Source organism: Haliotis rufescens, unplaced genomic scaffold, assembly GCF_023055435.1.
Source record: "Haliotis rufescens isolate VD_foot unplaced genomic scaffold, xgHalRufe1.0.p SCAF_42, whole genome shotgun sequence".
Lineage (NCBI taxonomy): Eukaryota > Metazoa > Mollusca > Gastropoda > Lepetellida > Haliotidae > Haliotis > Haliotis rufescens.
In genome coordinates this window covers 1,796,175-1,818,482 of record NW_025964135.1, presented here as the reverse complement: position 1 = coordinate 1,818,482, position 22,308 = coordinate 1,796,175, and the positions used below count along the sequence as shown (strand labels likewise).

The 22,308-nt window shown below is 41.0% G+C and overlaps 1 protein-coding gene across 25 annotated transcripts in view; it reads right to left on the bottom strand.

Moving 5' to 3' along the window:
• Positions 1–22,308, bottom strand: part of LOC124121099 (basement membrane-specific heparan sulfate proteoglycan core protein-like) — a 257,025-nt gene that overhangs the window by 186,736 nt on the left and 47,981 nt on the right. For all 25 annotated transcript variants that reach the window (XM_048382878.1, XM_048382879.1, XM_048382884.1 and 22 more), the window contains exon 2: positions 21,704–21,860. In XM_048382878.1, the coding sequence (XP_048238835.1) occupies positions 21,704–21,860 (157 nt within the window). The remainder of the gene's footprint in view (positions 1–21,703; positions 21,861–22,308) is intronic.

Here is a 22,308-nt window from a genome sequence, read left to right as displayed (position 1 = left end):
TATATGAGTTATGTTAGGAAAATATAAACGCAATATAAAAAAATATGTAAATTTGAGTTGTCCCACATGTATTGAAACACATAGGTATGTACGAGATTTACTATGTATACGTTAGGGCTGGGACGAGTCAAAATTTTGTACCCGGGTACCCACCCCGCTATTACCCGACCCTACCCAGGTACCCGCTGTAGGTCTCAAGAGATAGCTACAAACTGTCCGATTGGGTAAAGTTTGACTGTAGCCCATAAAAATGTATTAGATACATATGTAAAACGAACTTTTCATGCATACACTGAAGTTGACTGCATGAAGTTTTATCTTTTTTTCAAATATATAAAAGTCAGAAGGAATGCGTGCATTGTCTGAAAGAAATGGGAACATTAGTGACTTGTAGTGTGGCCATTGACAAAACTTATCTAAAACTCAATGGCCACACTACAAGTCACTAATGTTCCCATTTCTTTCAGACTATGCACGCATTCCTTCTGACTTTTATATGTTTGAAAAAAAGATAAAACTTCATGCAGTCAACTAACCAGGGTAGTCCTGTGGGTACCCGGGTCCTGCTCAGTACCCACCCGAGTACCCGAGTACCCGAGTTACACGTCCCAGCCCTAATATACTTTAATATATTTTGTACTACTTTTATTACGTGGAAACAACATAGCATGTCATGTCCTCAGTCCTCAGATAATATAATTATTGAATATATACTCGCCATGTAATCATCTTCATTGGGTAATTACATTTTTCTTTGCATATTCAATATAATTTTACCCTTGAGTATTGAATATTAAAACCAATGCGAAGACATCTGATTTAATAATTCTGTCTAAGATGTCGTACTAGGTTACTTCTGATCTCTGTAGGTTTGTTGCTCAAAGTACATTACATGTCATATAAGATGACAATAGCGATGTATAAAGCATCGCGCTATTGTGCATTATTCACTGCAGTAAGGAAATACAGGTACAAAATGAAAAAGGCCACAATGAGGCTACAGATAGTGTAGTTATACTACTGGGATTGTGAAATTGTTTGTACATATTTGTACTGAACCAACCCACAGTTAATTGGGTAATGGGTGTATATCTGCGTATCTCACAGATACCACAAAGTACAGCATAACCTTCAAGTTAGGACGGTAAAAGGTCCAAAGTGAAGGTAGTATAACTTTACCATTTTAATGCTTGGGTGCTTGAGTTCTTTCACAAATGCTCATTCATGTTATACCTACATGTTGGTTGACCCGTGAAGATCCGGGTAGAGAATAGGTCTTCAGCAACATATGCTTGCCGTAAAAGGCGACTATGCTTGTCGTAAGAGGCGACTAACGGGATCGGGTGGTCAGGCTCGCTGACTTGGTTGATGCATGTCATCGATCCCAATTGCTTGGATCGATGCTCATGATGTCAATTGCCTGGTCCAGACACGATTATTTACAGACCGCCATCATATAGCTGGAATATTGCTGAGTGTGGCGTTAAACAACAAACGAACAACTACATGTTATACTTTCATGCTATTATCTACATGTTATATGAATATACAAAGTTATATCATAACTTTCACGTTATAACATTACCTTCTTGTTACACCTACATGTTAAGACTTTCATGTGTAATCTGGCAATGTAACAACCAACGCATCAATATCAACCATATTCACCACGTGTGTTACATGTTTTATTTTGTATACATCAGGGGATCAATTTATTCAGATGGATGATTCACTTCTGAACCATAATCGACAACCTCTCTACAGATTTCATTCAAATTCTAAACCTATTTTTAGACAGTATTAAAAAATAATCAAGAACACAAACAAACAATGCCCCAATCTGTTCCGAAAACACCCTTAATTTGACAGTCAAATACAATTTGTCAGAAAAACAACAAACACAATTTTCCCATGTTCCTCTCATTCTTTTCCAAATGCTTAAAAAAACATACACCTGTGTCTTCGGAGTTAAAGGCTTAGCCTATTTTGCAGTGCTAAAACACTTGTAGGTATTTCTGGGCTGGCTGCAATGTCTCAAGTTGACAGACTTGGGTCACAGTAAGGTCACCTTCTGGTCACACCGAGCATCCTGGGTAGAAGGATTGGCTGGACAGTTGAAGTCTTGAGGACGAGGTGTGAGGTGAAATGGGGTTTGACCTCGTGTCCAAGATTATTGCACTTGTTTAGCAATGTGGATGCACGTGTATGTGTGTGGCTGCTTGTACTAGTCCAGACTGATGCCGATTTATAGTGCTAGCTCACTGAGATACCATGCTGCAGTTTAACATGATTACCCAACTCAGACACAGTAAACCGAGCCGACCAGTCCTTGTTTTAGCCCCTCAATGCCGAGCGCCAGACAGAAAAACAACAAGTACCATCTTTTAACGTCTTTTGGTATGACGCGGCCGGGGATCAAACCTCGGACCTTCTGCTCTCCCGGGCGAACACTCTATCACTAGACCACAGAGGCGGTCCTTGAGGACGACAAGTGAATAGGAATTCCTGAGCCTCAAGAAACATCAATGATGTCACAAGCACCTGGTGTCATCTCATACTGAGACTATGTCTTCCCACACAGGCAAGCATTGTGGTCTTAGTGAGTACTGACAAGCACCTGCTGTCATCACTGATTTTCAGTGATCCATTATTTTGCCTATTACCCTCAATGGAATCTGTTTTAGTGGATAATCAAGACTATTTTCAGTTCCAGCATGGAGTAAAGTCCATAGAGATGCTTAGCACTTTGGTCAAACCCATGAGCATATATCAACCTGGTTTTGTTTGGTGCAACTTGATTTTCATGCCAACAAGTTCATTCAAGTGCCTCAAGCCAAGTCTTGAATGTCATACTCTATGTTTGGGGGGGGGGGGGGTCAAATAGCCTAGTGGTTAGAGCGTTCGCTCGTCACGCCGAAGACCTGGGTTCGATTCCCGACATGGGTACAATGGGAAGCCCATTTCTGGTGTCCCCTGCCGGTGATATTGCTGGAATATCGCTAAAAATGGCATAAAACCATACTCACTCATACTCTGTGGTCGAGTGACTGAGTGCATTCCCGTCACAAAGTGAAGCAGTGAGATAGCCACAACTCATACCAGCTAATGTTCAGAGAGGTCTATTTGTTCTTGTGAAAACATGAGTACCTGCGGATGTTCCAGCAAAGCCTTCTGTCTCTGTGAATAATGGCTTCAGGTGATGTAAACAATCGTCTAAACTATGTCCGACATCTTGCCGCCAAGGCCAGGTCCATGTACCAGTTGGCAGACACACGAGGCATCGGTGTCCATGTCAAACTTTTTCAATAACTGAAGTTTCTGGGTAGACGAAGATTGTCTCTAAATATTTTTAAAATATTATAGAATTTGTTTGGGGTTAAATTGTCTTTATTATATAATAGAAAGGCGCAAGGAGAATCTCCTTATTTTCAAAATTTGAAAGGATCGAGATTTGCCAAAGTATTGTAGACTTGCTTGGGACTTTGCTTGGGACTTTTGTCTGGGTGGACTAACATTTATTCTCCAAAAAGAAAACATTTTAGGATCTGTATTGTTGAATTGTCTTTTAATACATAATAGTGAGTGAGTGAGTATTGTTATACGCCCCTTTTAGCAATATTCCAGCAATATCACAGCAGGGGGTGGACACCAGAAATAGGCGAACGCTTTAACCACTAGGCTACCCTGCCCCAAATACATAAGAGAATGGAGCTTACAGAATGTTTTCACTGTTAGAAGCCAAATCAATCTAGACTTGCCAAAATATGAGAACTGGATGAATCTACAACTGCCAGCTAGAAGACCTGGCAGCATTGTGTTTACTACGTGATTATGTACTGAAAGAACCAAATTATGAAATAGCAGCATTAATTCGTAAACATGCACACACCTTTTCTGCAGTGGATGCAATCTGTATTTTCAAAGATCATCATACAACTCTTCCTAAAAAGTTGTTTACAACATTCAAGGCTTTACTCATTCCAATTACAAGTACCATATGTTCCCATGTTTTTTCAGGTAAACATTTTACATGCCTTTGCATGTGTTTGTGATGGGTGCCAAAGGTGGACTCTGCTTTTAGTAGATATTTCTCATGATTACAGAGAGGTCCTGTCACTTCTATTTGCATCTGTTATTAATATTTTTTGTTCATTTTGGGATAAATCCCTGGGAGCTAGAGCCTGGAGTGAGTTAGTGTAACATTTTACCACTATTTGTAAAATCTCACTACAATACAGGTTAACTACATGTAAGAAATATAAACAAAACATCAAAGATGGTTGTCGGATTAGCTGTCACTTGACTCCATAGGCAAGGATCTGCAACTGTGTCTATATGGTTACCATAGCGACATTCTATTGCACAGACAAGAACAAAAACGTTTGCTGCCAGCTTACATCAAGAGCTCTCCATTTCCAACTCGACAAAAATGTGAGGATTAGTAAACACCGATTTTTTAAATACCCTAGATGCATTCAGAGGAATGTCAAGCTGATTCTGCACACGGCTACAATACATTTGGTATGCTGCTTCACACCACACTCAGCGATTTGATGGCGAATAATTGAATCTTGGACAGACAATCCTGTGATTGATATTACGAGCACTGATCCACACAATTGGGATACGATAACACACAATCAACAAAGTCAACAAGTCCGACCACCCACATCTTCCCGTGGCAAGGCTGTATACTGACTAGTCCAGTCGTAATGTAACTCCGAAATTCCAGCCTAGTTCAGCAAGAAATGGGCTTCACACATTGTACCCATGTCGGGAATCGAACCCGGGTCTTCGGCATGACGAGTGAACGCTTTACGGACTGGGCTACCCGACCGCCCCCTTTTCGGAAAAGAACAATCGTACAACGTTGACATAGTGTGTGACAGTGCAGCACACAGTCAATTGAGAATAACTCCACTTAACTTGAAACAAGCATCACTGACACTTAATAGGTTTATACTCAACTCGAACTTTTACTGATGATATTAATTTCCTGCATTCTTGCCTATTAGGTGCATTTCTACACCAGAGCTAATTTGTATTCCACTGACCACTGTGATACACCCAATTATGATACAAGCATTTTCTGTACAACCAAACATTTGTAACTCTGAAATTCCAGCCTAGTTCAGCAAGGATGGAAACTGGACTTTTACAGACAGTTATCTCCCTTGCCTTGGGAAGATTGACCACCCGATCCGACATTTGAGACATACATGGGCTGCATACCCCGTACCTCCTGGGTTATAACTATGTAAAGGTCCATCTTTCCTACACAGCAGATCCACCGGAGGTCCAGACACACTGCATGTGATGCTTCAGTCCCTTCCTTTGTCATAAGTTGCTTCACAAAATGTTTGGTCAAAATTTAATGTAGGTGGTCGAAAATGGTTAAACAGACTTCAAATTCAAAACTAACTCTAAAAGAAACAATTTGGGCGGTAATTGAATTTGGAAGCTGATGTCGGGATAGCCTCAGCAGGCTCTGCCATCTTTGTTCACACAAATATTTGTAGTTCGGTTTTAGTTTTTGATGTTCCACAAAATATAGGAAGGCTATCCTGTGTAACACAGCAACACTGACTGGTACTTCTGACCGCGTGCTCCGGATAGTTTATTGTGCCACTGGACATCCATCCATCCTCGACCAACATGTCATCACTCTCATGGAGCAGCCTGAACTAGTTCCTTCATCCATCTTCTGAGGGTCTTCATGGAGGGGTCCGCGGACACCACAACATAAAATCTTACAATATTCTCACTCACGATAGAAGTTTAATTCAAGGCACTATACAAACTCCAAAGCCACTTTTACCAACCATGAAACCATCTTAATTCAAAGCACGATTCACCAAGCATGAAACCATCTTAATTCAAAGCACGATACATCAACCATGAAACCATCTTAATTCAAGGCACTATACAAACGCCAAACCCACTTTTACCAACCATGAAACCATCTTAATTCAAAGCACGATTCACCAAGCATGAAACCATCTTAATTCAAAGCACGATACATCAACCATGAAACCATCTTAATTCAAGGCACTATACAAACGCCAAACCCACTTTTACCAACCATGAAACCATCTTAATTCAAAGCACGATTCACCAAGCATGAAACCATCTTAATTCAAAGCACGATACATCAACCATGAAACCATCTTAATTCAAGGCACTATACAAACGCCAAACCCACTTTTACCAACCATGAAACCATCTTAATTCAAAGCACGATTCACCAACCATGAAACCATCTTAATTCAAAGCATGATACACCAACCATGAAACCATCTTAATTCAAGGCACTATACAAACTCCAAAGCCACTTTTACCAACCATGAAACCATCTTAATTCAAAGCACTATACAAACTCCAAACCCACTTTTACCAACCATGAAACCATCTTAATTCAAAGCACTATACAAACTCCAAACCCACTTTTACCAACCATGAAACCATCTTAATTCAAAGCACTATACCAACTCCAAGGCATTTTTACCAACCATGAAACCATCTTAATTCAAAGCACTATACAAACTCCAAACCCACTTTTACCAACCATGAAACCATCTTAATTCAAAGCACTATACAAACTCCAAGGCATTTTTACCAACCATGAAACCATCTTAATTCAAGGCACTATACAAACTCCAAGGCATTTTTACCAACCATGAAACCATCTTAATTCAAGGCACTATACAAACTCCAAGGCATTTTTACCAACCATGAAACCATCTTAATTCAAGGCACTATACAAACTCCAAGGCATTTTTACCAACCATGAAACCATCTTAATTCAAGGCACTATACAAACTCCAAGGCATTTTTACCAACCATGAAACCATCTTAATTCAAGGCACTATACAAACTCCAAGGCATTTTTACCAACCATGAAACCATCTTAATTCAAAGCACTATACAAACTCCAAGGCATTTTTACCAACCATGAAACCATCTTAATTCAAGGCACTATACAAACTCCAAGGCATTTTTACCAACCATGAAACCATCTTAATTCAAGGCACTATACAAACTCCAAGGCATTTTTACCAACCATGAAACCATCTTAATTCAAGGCACTATACAAACTCCAAGGCATTTTTACCAACCATGAAACCATCTTAATTCAAGGCACTATACAAACTCCAAGGCATTTTTACCAACCATGAAACCATCTTAATTCAAGGCACTATACAAACTCCAAGGCATTTTTACCAACCATGAAACCATCTTAATTCAAGGCACTATACAAACTCCAAGGCATTTTTACCAACCATGAAACCATCTTAATTCAAGGCACTATACAAACTCCAAGGCATTTTTACCAACCATGAAACCATCTTAATTCAAGGCACTATACAAACTCCAAGGCATTTTTACCAACCATGAAACCATCTTAATTCAAGGCACTATACAAACATCAAGGCACTTTTACCAACCATGAAACCATCTTAATTCAAGGCACTATACAAACTCCAAGGCATTTTTACCAACCATGAAACCATCTTAATTCAAAGCACTATACAAACTCCAAGGCACTTTTACCAACCATGAAACCATCTTAATTCAAGGCACTATACAAACTCCAAGGCACTTTTACCAACCATGAAACCATCTTAATTCAAGGCACTATACAAACTCCAAGGCATTTTTACCAACCATGAAACCATCTTAATTCAAGGCACTATACAAACTCCAAGGCATTTTTACCAACCATGAAACCATCTTAATTCAAGGCACTATACAAACTCCAAGGCATTTTTACCAACCATGAAACCATCTGTTTGAGAAGCTGAATAAAACATTTTCTCATCTGTTTCAAACCATCTGTTTACGAAACTGTTTCAAACCATTTGTGGTATTTGGTGAAAATGTTTATTGTATGCAAGGCTCCCTTCATTTTGAGCCTCAATGAGAAACTAGATAAGTTTTCTGGGTATAATTATCCCTCTATCCAGGAGAGAAACTCCGCCAAGAAAAACAATGACAATGTTGGTTCAGAAACCGGAATAATGGACATGTTGAGATAAAAACAACAATTTTCAGCCACACAAACATCACATGAAGGCCTGTAAGGCTTCCAGACACAATGTTCACACCTACTACTGAAGAGGGTGGTTAGGCCTACTGTGGTGTCTTGCCGACAACAACCCTTGATCTTTGGCTTGTGTCACACCTACTACTGGAGAGGGTGGTTAGGCCTACTGTGGTGTCTTGCCGACAACAACCCTTGATCTTTGGCTTGTGTCACACCTACTACCGAAGAGGGTGGTTCGGCCTACTGTGGTGTCTTGCCGACAAGAACCCTTGATCTTTGGCTTGTGTCACCCAACACAAGACTTTAATCCATAACAAAGCCATTTCTAGAAATCCTACAATCTTATGCTCTGATTTAGACATGATATAAACTGTATCCATTCTCTTATTTGTTTATTTCACATAAAGATGCTTACAAAAATCCTACAAATGTTTTGCTTTTTCAGTAAGGTCATATCTAGTGTTTAGATTCCAGAAAGATGTTTGGGTGCTTAGGGAGCAGTTCCAAAAGTTCAATGTAGGAGAAAAATAATTTCCTTAGTCTTGAGACATACCCCTATCTTTACTTAAAAAAATAATCCCCATGAAGATCTGGGTTAGAATTGGTCTTCAGCATCCCATGCTTGTTGGAAAAGGCGGCTAATGGAATCGGTGTCAGGTTTGTTGAGCTGGTTGATGCATGTCATTGTATCCCAATTGCGTAGCTCGATGCTCATGATATCAATCACTGGATTGTCTGGTCCAGATTCATATATTTACAGATATATATCTGGAATGTTGTTCAGTGTGGCGCTAAACAAACAAATTGCATAGAGACCCTTAAAGAAATTCATTTGTCAAGCGAATCCCACTTCACAATGATTGATGAAGCTAGGGATGCAGATGCATACCTAGATGGAGTGAGAGAGTTGATTATGTTGAAACTGGATTTTATCAGATGGAAAACTTTCAGACCTGAACGTTCATTATTAAGGATGAAATTTTTTCGGAAAAGTGAGTGAGTGAGTGAGTATGGTTTTACGCCGCTTTTAGCAATATTCCAGCTATATAAAGGCGGGGGACACCAGAAATGGGCTTCACACATTGTACTCATGTTGGGAATGGAACCGGGGTCTTCGGCGTGACGAGCAAATGCCTACCGACTGGGCTACCCGACCGCCCCCTTTTCGGAAAAGAACAATCGTACGTCGACATAGTGTGTGACAGTGCAGCACACAGTCAAGTGAGAATAACTCCACTTAACTTGAAACAAGCATCACTGACACTTAATAGGTTTATACTCAACTCGAACTTTTACTGATGATATTAATTTCCTGCATTCTTGCCTATTAGGTGCATTTCTACACCAGAGCTAATTTGTATTCCACTGACCACTGTGGTACACCCAATTATGATACAAGCATTTCCTGTACAGCCAAAATATTATCGCCTTGCTTCTTATCTGCATGCACCCTGTATCCATGACGAGCAAATTCTGCACCGACTCTGCACCGACTCTGCACACAGCTGCACTAAGCCGCCAGATTATTCCACGTAGGGTTGTTCTGGCACAACTCGGACGACAGATCTCACCGATATTGTTATCATGCACTTGATAACTGTTGCCATGAAAGAACCCAAAGACAGGCACGTTACTGACTCAGTCAAAGACTCAGTCAAAGACCCTTCAAAACCAGGAATCATCTGGTCGAGCCTTCAACTCATGTATACAAACCAGAGCTTGGTTCCAGGAAGTGGTAATAAAAGATAAATATTCGAAAATGCTCGTCTCAAAGACATCTATGTTGTACGAATAGCTGCTGACACTGAGTAGTCAAAGGGGGTGCAGTGTAAACAGCTTGTGTCTCGTGTGATGAGAAACTTGACAAGGTATCCTTGAAAATATTCCTTAACCTGAGACACATGTGTTAATTATGTTGTTTATGATAACAAGCACCTGTTTTTATGTTAGTCAGCTTTCATAATGCAGGTTCCTAATGATGATGATGATGATGATGATGATGAAGGTGAAGATGATGATGATGATGATGATGATGATGATGATGATGATGGTGATGATGATGATATAGCGACATGCATGCGTGAATGTGGCAGCTTCTACCAGTCCAGACTTATGCTGGTTTTTCAGTGCTAATCCCATTCATGCCAGGTAGGGCACGGCAAGTACCATCTTTTAACATCATTTGGTATAATTAGGCCGGGGATCAAACCCCCAACCTTCCGCTCTTTAGGCAGTTGCCCTATCCACTAGACCAGAGAGGTGGTCTGATGATGTAAAGATTGATGATGATGATGATGATGATGATGATGATAATGATGATGCTGATGCTGATGATGATGATGATAATCCTGATGCTGATGCTGATGATGATAATGATGCTGATGCTGATGATGATGCTGATGATGATGATGATGATGATGATGATGAGTGCTGCCTTAAACAATAAACAAACAAACAACTCCAACATGTCCGAGGTCACATCTACAGTACATCAGAATGTCAATCTTTTTATTTGACAAACAGCCAAACCACAAAAACAGCTGCAACATGTATTATTGTTTGTTTACACAAGGATTCAAACTCAGACAGCTGACAAGAGCCTCCTCCAAGTGACCCACAATGACTGCCAACTGTTTGGAAACATGCACATCACTGTTTACACCATAGACAAAAAGCAGCATTCCAAACTTTGGCATCATTTTCTTGACTTGTTGGAAACTCAGCAAATCGTCAACAATCTCTGGGCGTGCATATCTGTGCATATCGTGCCGTCTGTGCCCCCATCAAACCCTGGGTTTCGCATTTATTAGCTTGAAACTTTACACAGACATAACACAGCTGCAAATAAGCAACTGGAATGCTACCATTTCATTGGGCGGAACTCCCCTGAAATATGCAAAGGTTGGCAGACATATTCTGTGATGGTCTCTCAGTTCTGAGACGGAACCATAATTTGATATTCCAGTAAATGATCTAGTTTTCAATAATAAACAAAAAGAGAACAAGTATTATCTTTATGGGGTTAACATAGTCTTTCTCCCAGACCCTTCAGTATAAAATTAATAAATGAACCCAACTCTAATCTAGAATGATTTGGCAAGTCTATATTGCCTAGGAAACTAAGCATTGTTCTGGGCTCCATTTCGATATTTTTTTGTATTTTGTAGATACCTATTTTCAAAAAGGATAACTTTATTTCTTGGATGAAAGGTTAGTCTACTATTAACCCTACCACTGTGCATGTCCGATAGGTCATGCTACTCTCCAATGGCATCAAAGTTGCTGCGTGAAATTTACACAGGACAATGTCGGGCAGTTTTACCTGTATTCCATATTTACCGAACCGATGTTAAGTCTCTCTCTCTCTCTCTTTCTCTCTCTCTCTCTCTCTCTCTCTCTCAACAGGGTTTAACCCATGAGTATTGGCACTGCATGACAACATTATCAGGACATATTCAGGCTACAAATCCATAAAACATGTCTCCAAGGATGGAAAAGGAAGGAGAACTTGTCACATGGCAGTCAGCCACGTGCCCTCCGGCCGAGCAGGACAACTGACCATTCCCTGACAAGAATCAACAAACCCAAAGACACTGAAGACAACTCAATACTAGAAAGTCCCGAGTCTGACCACCGAATCCATGCAGTCACCTCTTACAACAAGCATAGATAACTGGGGACCTACTGGAACCCAGAATAACCTACATCAAGGGGCAAGTAATAACGCAAACATTTATCTCCAAAATTTCATACAATGGCATTCTGGGAGCTTCCTTTACTTCCTAAGAATAATCGTTATCAGTCGTATCGTCCTGGTATCCATTGTCCACCGACACTGGGGAATAAACAGTTCTTCGTCTAAGATAACAATCATTGTAAATATTATATAATATTTCTTGAGAGGGACGTTTTCTATTTCATTACCATCACTGTGGCAATAAGTGGGAAATAGTGAGTGTTTTATCAGGGAGGGTGTGTCCAAGTGTTCCTGTGTTATCAGCTGGTTATATTTCACTTTCACAACCATTATTCTGAAAGTCCCTCAACTGTTAATGTCATAAAGCATTAAGCACGCACATGAAAAGCGTTCAAATCCTAATGGAGAATATTTTCCAATGCAGGGTGTAACCGTTCAGGCTTCTTTAATTGTATTGAAAATTTCACAGATGTTCATTTACGAAAGTCAATAAAATCACAACCTAATGACTGTTTCAAAGAATTTTTCGACTTATTCGACAATAATGTCTAATGGCGCTGTACCAAGGCTGCAAGGCGCTGATTAACTCTGTGAGCAATGGCTGACACGGGAGTGTTTGTAGTGAAAACAGTGGCCATATTTCAGTTCTTAAAAGCAAAATGTCCTGGACATCGACATATATTATCATAATGCTACCATTAAATCTTTCTTATCAAGTATATAGTTGATATTATTGTTTCTTTAATTGAGTACCTCCTTTCAGCTGTGGTGTTCGTTATCAGCATTTAATGCCCCTTTGAATCTGCTTTGGCGGATAATCGAGATTGATTATTTTCTGGCATTGATGTTTTATATATACTCATAGCCAAAAGAAACGCAAACCATAGAAACATAAAGAAGTATGTACGTTAAGAAGAGATGTTTCCAAAGTGTACCACTTAATGACAAAACTAACAATCAGTCAAGTGTTACCACAGCATCTTTATTCTTATCACGATATACTGTATGTGATTTCCAAACTTTACAGGCTAATCCTGCACGAGACAAATGGTGCGTCTCGAGACATGGATCTATGCCTTGACATGTGATGTGTCCATGAGCGTCGGTTCACACAACATACCAGTATGTTCGTTTGTGCATCGAACCAATCAAATATCTCTTGAGTAATTATTCGTATATTAACCAACATGTATGGTATTCATGTTTCTTTCGGTGTTGAGTATATATTTGAGTACATCGGTGTACATGAGAGTACTTTGACACGCAATCAATGAGCCAAACCACTCAATCATACAGCAAGCACAAGTTGCAGGGGACCCCAGCACAATAAGCTGAGTTTACTAGACCAAACAGAATTTTGCTTGGCTCAGGCTTCGGACTAGTGGCCAAAGTGGCAGACTGCAGTTGCTCTTTGTAATTTCCCCTGAACACAAAACTATGTTGGGAAATGACTAAGCATTATGAGTGAGTGAGTGAGTTGGGTTTAACGCCGCTTTAACATTATTCCAGTTATATCGTGGTGTGTCAGCTTAATGTGGGAGGAAAGACCGAAGTGATGCAGGTCTCGGACGTTTACCACTTAGGAGAAACCTACAAGCACGGGTATGGTGCTGACAAACCTAGAAACATAATAGGGGCGAACCAGGATTGGAACTCACAATCATAGGTATCTGACATACACAAGGGATGCAACTCTGCACAGCGAATCGCGGCGCCTTAGACGACTGGGCCACCCGTGCCCCCAACAAGCAGTATGAAGTTCAATGTATGCATAAACAATATCTATTTCACTAATAGCAAGCTGTGCTAAAAGACTGTGCAACTGAATATGAAGCATTCTTACAAATGAACATGAAGACCTCTCCGAATGAACAAGTAGTAATTGTGTGCATCTTATCCCATGAAGCTCAATAATATGGTTAGCTTAATTTCCTGTTTTACTCCTTCATAATACCAGCCTTCTGTAGGACTTTAACCCTGGAGTTGAAGATGTTGCCCAGCTATGTACCCACAGTTTGACACAGACTTGTGGGTGCGCTCCCTGTGGCACTGCTAAATGCCTACAGCACGCCCTGGTACACACACTGCAAGGTCTGACTCCGGCACTGACTGCAGTGGTGCACACAGGGAGACAAACATTGGGTACTAGGGACCAATTCTAACCTGGAATCCCTGCAGAGAGACAAGCATTGGGTACTAGGGACCAATTCTAACCTGGAATCCCTACAGGGAGACAAACATTGGGTACTAGGGACCAATTCTAACCTGGAATCCCTACAGGGAGACAAACATTGGGTACTAGGGACCAATTCTAACCTGGAATCCCTGCAGAGAGACAAACATTGGGTACTAGGGACCAATTCTAACCTGGAATCCCTACAGGGAGACAAACATTGGGTACTAGGGACCAATTCTAACCTGGAATCCCTACAGGGAGACAAGCATGGGGTACTAGGGACCAATTCTAACCAGGAATCCCTGCAGGGAGACAAGCATTGGGTACTGGGGACCAATTCTAACCTGGAATCCCTACAGGGCGACAAGCATGGGGTACTGGGGACCTAGTCTAACCTGGAATCCCTACAGGGTGACAAGCATGGGGTACTAGGGACCAAGTCCAACCTGGAGTCCCTACAGGGAGACAAGCATGGGGTTCTAGGGACCAGTTCTAACCAGGAATCCCCACAAGGTGATAAGCATGGGGTACTAGGGACCAATTCCAACCCGGATTCCCCACTAGGTGATAAGCATAGGAAGATATATAACCATCCAGTTAGAATGTCCAAAAAGAGTCAAAGAATGATGCTTCACAACATTCCTAGCGCCAGGCTACCAGCACATCAGGGAACAAACCAACATACTCTTTGTCTAAACTTACGGAAACTACCTAATGTTGTCAGAAAAATAAAGTTACAATTGAGTCTGTTGCCATGACTCCTGTCTGTGCAGTGCTTCTTTCATCTTCTTGTTGAGCTCCAAACCAGACATCCTGGGAATAGCTTTGCAAGTGAGAACATGGTCCTTATATTTTAACATATTTTTGTAATCAATTCAGGATGCGGTTGTATTAAGTAAATTGCCACCACCAGCTGAATGTCGGACCCATTGCCCAGCTTCATGAGATGTCAATATTGATGTTCTATTCAACATTCAAAACATAAATGCTTACTGAATATATTGTTTTATCAAATTAATAAATTTAAGTACATATCAATATCTTTTGCTTAAATATCAATAACTTTTCATATGTGAACTTTCATATTTGAGAAACATTTTCAAAGATCAATTTTAGGGCAAAAGAAATAGCATGCCCATTTTGCCTCATGTGAAGTATTCAAGATGTCCTTGTTGTGAACCCAATTCTATCTTGCTACATAGAATATACTAGTCATTTCATGAACTGAACAGGGAAATAGTACATTTTGCTAAATAGAATATACTAGTCGCTTCTTGAACTGAACAGGGAAATAGTACATTTTGCCAAAGTGCATATTCTAGTCTTTTCATGAACTGAACAGGGAAATAGTACATTTTGCCAAAGTGCATATACTAGTCGTTTCATGAACTGAACAGGGAAATAGTACATTTTGCCAAAGTGCATATACTAGTCGCTTCTTGAACTGAACAGGGAAATAGTACATTTTGTCAAAGTGCATATACTAGTCAATTCTTGAAATGAACAGGGAAACAGTACATTTTGCTAAATTGCATATAATGGTCACTTCTCAATCTGAACAGGGAGTATTTATCACTGTTACCATGGTAATATACCAAGAGTCATGGAACACGTTGCTTCGCTGGATACACCTCTGCTTCAAGGGAGACAATTATGGAGCTCCATGACCTTGTGCCCATTGAGTGGAGAACTAGAAGTACTAATTATTGCCCTGTATATTGTCTCTATGTAATTAGGATAATCATGTCTCCAAGATTGATCATCAATAAACTTGAGTTAGCAGAGAAGCTAAGTGTTCCATTGACCTGATTCCCTGTGCTAGGTCTGCCAGGACTCTGAGCTCCTCCTTAAGACTAACCATCAAGAAGCCCCGCGCTCTACCATATACCCTGCTCGTTGCAAGCCGGTTCAGTGAGTCTATCCACATTCAGCATCGCCAGCTAATCAGCTCGTTGAACAGGCTCCATGATGAAGTTAATCAACATCAAACATCCTCATCTGCTGCGAGAAGGAGGGGGAACTTGTTAAAAGTACACCAAGATCTGAAGCCAGGGAGTCTACAACATGTCTGACCCAGTGAATGAACACTCCCCAAATACCTCTGTGAATCAGACCAGATTGTACAGTGGAAGAACGCCCTGACCAGCTGATTGCCATGGCCTTGAAACATCTCCATCCATCTTCTGAGCTCCTATTTAAGTCTGATGTGCTGAACATTCAACATTGTTCAGTGAAAACAGGCATGCTGACTGGCGAGGATTCTGACAGATCCTACAAGTTCCAACAATCATTTGTCAGTCACTTGATGACTGCGGCCTAATCTTATCACCATAAATGTGCCTTGAAGGCAATGAACTCATCAACATAAGTGTTGATCATGTTGATGAAACATCTTCACCACATCTACATAAACATTGATGTGAAAATAATATTTGTGAGTCTTCATGCCCAAACAATATCATTTATGTGAGTATTGATGCTACAACTTCATCACATCTACGAGAGTGTTGATGCTACAACAAAATCATATCTACGTAAGTGTCAAATGGTGGAAGATACACAAACCTCAGTCAACAGTTCCAGAACAAGACACCATTATTTTGACAATGTACACCCTCTCCTTCACAAACAGGACATTAGGATAGCATCTCAGTTGCCCCAACCACATCTCCGAATCACATCTCCGTCAACAGTACTATATACCAGACAAACGATATTTGTAAAACAACTACTTCTCGCCACTCTAGTGTTGTCATGACCTTAAGGTACTCTGACAGCTGAAACACAAACAATGACTACCACTATAATTGTTTATTTGCTTTGGTTTCAGTCAGTCTTACAGTTAATTAGTTTGTCTTCTGTTCTTTGTCCTGTAACAATAGAAACAGTGCCATCAGAACTGTTTGTTTTCTGTATTTGAAACTAGTCGTGTGGTTGATCAGCTTTACTGATTTCATTTAAACTTGACACCAATACTGGCATGTTTAGCTGACCCTGCCAACTCTTTATTGACTGTTGAGCATGTTGAGTATGCATGTCTTTGGCCAATTAAACTTTCTGACTTCCTACAAAAAACATTCCATCTTCTGACTTACAAAGACTTCTTTCCCCAATTTTTTATAAACACCGATTCTGCCCCCAAGGGATTCCCAGCAACCTATGCTGGTCACTAGAGGCTAGTAATTAGATCGGGAGGTCAGTTTCCGTGACTTGGGGTTGATAGCGGTCATCCCGCACCCTGACAGCATGGATCGTTGCTCCCAAGTTCTGTTTCTCTAATCAGAGGTTTTTGTTTGTTTGTTTGTTATTTAAAGCCACACTCAGCAATACTCCAGCTATATGATGGCGGTCTGTCAATAATCAAGTCTGGACCTCACAATCCAGTGATTGACATCATGAGCATCAATCCACCAAATTGGGATCGATGACATGCATCAACCAAGTCAGCGAGCCTGACCACCCGATCCTGTTAGTCACCTCTTACGACAAGCATGGGCTGCTGAAGACAAATTCTAACCGGCATCTTCAGAGAGGAAGGAGATATAGCAGCTAATCATCAAAATAGTTCCATACATGGGAGTCTGATTCAACAGTTAACCTCTGAAATAAAAACATTATAAGGCTGTTGTTGTTAAATTGTCTTTTGACACATCATAGAAAGATGTCCGAAGTCAGTTTGAGGAAAGTGAAGAAATCAAGACTTGTTAAAGTAATGTAGAATTGGATGCAAGTTTTTGGATATCATTGTTTCAGGAGCTGAATGAGAGACTAATGTAAGTTATCAATACACACTCTATTCAACATGGAGCAAAGTCGTCTAAGACACCACAATGGGCTTTACAGAGTTGCGTCCCTTGGGCACCCCAGGAACCTATAATCATGGGTTCGAATGCTGGTTTGTTCTGATTATGTTTCAGGGTCAGGTACCATACCCATGCTCATGGTTTCACCAAAGTGGTAAACATCTGTGACCTGCATCACTTCGGGCTTTGCTCCCACAGTAAGATGCCACGCCTTGATATTACTGGAATACTGTTCAAAGTGGCGTTAAACCCAACTCACTCTCTCACTCTATTCAACACTGCACCATACTGGTTCCAAACTTTGTTTTGAAAGAGAAAGCATTCGATGCATTTCCCGAAACTGTTGAATCACTCTTTCAAGTGTTCCCAAATCCCTGGCCAATATTGTGGTGTTTGAGCATGAAAAGTCGCACCATAGGAACGCAATTAGCCCCACGGACAGATGGTAACTCTCTTCCAGTTCTCATATCTGGCTGCCAGCGAAGCCTACCTGACTCAAAAACTTCCAGGAATATGAAAAGACTCTTGGGTGTCATGGCAACCGAAGACAAAAACATGGAGGAGATATTTCTAATAACGTTGCACAGTAGATGAATGTACCAGAGAGCTATTAAACCTGCATCAGCTTCCCGAGCAAAATGAACCGCTGTGACTCTCTGCAGATAAAGAACACACACTGCCTGCCTCAATTCTTCTTGTCCCATTAAGAAATGTTAGAAACTGGAGTCATTTTGATCTGGTAACTGATCTTTACAAGCTCTCGCACATTGAGTGTAAACAAAGTGTGTTATTTCCACCCTCACATTACATTACCCTGTAGTGAGGCAACACTTACAAAATAGTTTAAAGGGTCTCAGGCACTTGTAATTTTGTTTTGAAAAATACCAATGATGCCAATACTACCGACACTATTCCCTTGTTGCAGTGATGCCAATACTACCGACACTATTCCCTTGTTGCAGTGATGCCAATACTACCCACTCTATTCCCATGTTGCTGTGATGCCAATACTACCGACTCTATTCCATGATGCTGTGATGCCGATACTACCAACTCTATTCCATGATGCTGTGATGCCAGTACTACCGACTCTATTCCATGATGCTGTGATGCCAATACTACTGACTCTATTCCATGATGGTGTGATGCCAATACTACCGACTCTATTCCCGTGATGCTATAATGCACCATGAAACTGAATGAGTGAATTTGCTCTTGTCAGCTCACTCATTTAGTATTTCATTAAATCTGGTATTAAATAATTCCCCAAATTTCAAAGAAACGTTATCAAGGCACTTATTACAATGTCGAGAAGTAAGCTAGTGTGAATGAGTTGGTTTTCCCCCAATATCATGGCAGGGGGCACCTGAAATTGGCTTCACTGACCGTGTGAATGTGGGAATTGAACCTGGACCTTCCCCATGATGAGCAAACGCTTTACCCACAAGGCCAGCCAACCATCACATGGACAAGAAATGGACTGTAGACCTATAAAGCTACCCCTAAAAATATTTCAGACCTCAAAGGACACACCAAGAATGATATTTGCAATGATTTTGAACTTAACCCTGCCACAACATTAAGGAGGTCAAGTGTAGGAACTCGGGATAAGAAAGAATAAGTCCCCAGCAACCTAGGATTGTCGTAAGAGGAGATTGGATCGGAGGGTAGGCTAGATGACTTGGCATGACAAGGTGCCATCATATTGCTGGTATTTTGCTGAGTGCAGCATTAAACAACACACAATGTTACACATGTTATATAACCTCAGGTTTCATGTCCAACAATGTGCTAATGAAATGTAATGTCTGAAGTGGTCATGTTTGCTCAAGTGAGGCAAACAAATGTTAAGTCAAACATCCTTACGGTGTTTAAAGTAGTACCCCAACTTCACCTCATTGGACAAACGAATACTTTCACAATGGTATACCTGCTTAATCAGCTACATCTATCTATGTCCCCTTGTGCCCAAAGCAACAAATTCCTCCCAAAGGCAGTATAACAGTTCCTAGCTTCGTTGGACAAACCAACACAATCACACATGGTGTGTGTGACTTATCACTCCACAAACGTTACGTCCCCTTGTTCAAACGGTTATTACACTTGCCGGCTTCATTGGACAAACCAACACAATCACACATGGTATATGTGACTTATCACTCCACAAACGTTACGTCCCCTTGTCCAAATGGTTATTACACTTGCCGGCTTCATTGGACAAACCAACACAATTACATGTGCTATAAATGCTCTATCACCTACACAAATATCACTTCCCCTTATGTTGTAATGAAACATTCTGAAGAGGTCCAACAGTCTCCCTGGACAGCCCCACACTTCCATGTGGTATACATGTCTTATCACCTACTCTATTTCCCCTTAAGAATCAAGAATCAAGAGGTATGCTATAATGTTCTACATAATGCTGAAAGGTGACCATCTGATACTTGTACCCTGTTTGTCCATGCATTAATCCAGCACTATTATATTCCCCCTTATGTTGTAATTTATCGTAATGATAAATGGCTACTATTAAGTTCCATCGTTATGTCATATAATGTAATGTGGCAATGCTTGGTTTGGTTTGTTAAAGCCGCACTCAGCAATATTCCAGCTACATGACGGCGGTCTGTAAATAATCGAGTCTGGACCAACCTATCCAGTGATTGATATCATGAGCATCGATCCATGCAATTGGGATCGATGACATGCTTCAACAAGTGTATATCACACCCCATCTGACAACAAGAATGCTTCATGCGTCGGACTGGTGGTAATCAAACTTGGCTAGTAGAGTCTATACTTCACTGTACATACTGCTAGTGTCTTCTTTCCATGAATGTCATCCCCTGTGCATGTCCCAATACAAGAATCCCCAATGGGAGACAACCCTGGAGTTCTCAGGATGATATGTGGTGATATCACCTAACCAAGAATCCCCAAGGGGAGACAACCCTGGAGTTGTCAGGATGATATGTGGTGATATCACCTAACCAAGAATCCCTGAGGGGAGACAACCCTGGAGTTGTCAGGATGATATGTGGTGATATCACCTAACCAAGAATCCCCAAGGGGAGACAACCCTGGAGTTCTCAGGATGATATGTGGTGATATCACCTAACCAAGAATCCCCAAGGGGAGACAACCCTGGAGTTCTCAGGATGATATGTGGTGATATCACCTAACCAAGAATCCCCAAGGGGAGACAACCCTGGAGTTGTCAGGATGATATGTGGTGATATCACCTAACCAAGAATCCCCAAGGGGAGAAAACCCTGGAGTTGTCAGGATGATATGTGGTGATATCACCTAACCAAGAATCCCCAAGGGGAGACAACCCTGGAGTTGTCAGGATGATATGTGGTGATATCACCTAACCAAGAATCCCCAAGGGGAGACAACCCTGGAGTTCTCAGGATGATATGTGGTGATATCACCTAACCAAGAATCCCCAAGGGGAGACAACCCTGGAGTTCTCAGGATGATATGTGGTGATATCACCTAACCAAGAATCCCCAAGGGGAGACAACCCTGGAGTTGTCAGGATGATATGTGGTGATATCACCTAACCAAGAATCCCCAAGGGGAGACAACCCTGGAGTTGTCAGGATGATATGTGGTGATATCACCTAACCAAGAATCCCCAAGGGGAGACAACCCTGGAGTTGTCAGGATGATATGTGGTGATATCACCTAACCAAGAATCCCCAAGGGGAGACAACCCTGGAGTTGTCAGGATGATATGTGGTGATATCACCTAACCAAGAATCCCCAAGGGGAGACAACCCTGGAGTTGTCAGGATGATATGTGGTGATATCACCTAACCAAGAATCCCCGAGGGGAGACAACCCTGGAGTTCTCAGGATGATATGTGGTGATATCACCTGACCAAGAATCTCCAAAACAATCCTTGAGTTTTCAGAATGATATATGGAGGAACTACCTCCTGCCACTGTGCCTGTATGTGAGAGGTTACACTTACCAGGATATATTCCGATGGGGGGCGTGGGTGTGGTTGTGCCACTCCCCTCCTCCTGACCTGACCCAGGGTCATCATGAAGGAAGTCCTCGTCATCCTGTAGAGTTGCTTCTCGTACCGTCCTCTTCACAGTCTCATCCACAAACTCAAAGTCACGCTCCTGAAACAAACAAAAAACATGCCATGATACAAGAGTGAGTTGGGTTTTATGCGGCTTTTAACAGTATTCCAGTTATATCACAGCATGTCAGCTAAATGTTAGAGGAAAGCCTGAAGTGATCCAGGTTTTAGTGCCATGACACAAGACTAATCAAAGGAAATGAAAATATTGTTTTAAGATTTTAAAGATGCTTAACAGAAAGAGCCCGAGAATCTCTTCATTTTCCTGACACCAAGGAAATGGAGACTTGCCAAAGTACAGTGATTTTGGAGGAGACAAATGGCAATAAGACACTTTCAGGCTTTTACCAACTTTTGATGGCACATTCTTCCACATCATCAAACTAAAAAATATCTTTTGGGGATGACAATCAGTCAGTGCCCTAGAAAATTAACAGATCTGAAATCCTGAAGTATTGTAAACTTGCTTTGGAGATATCAGTTACTGA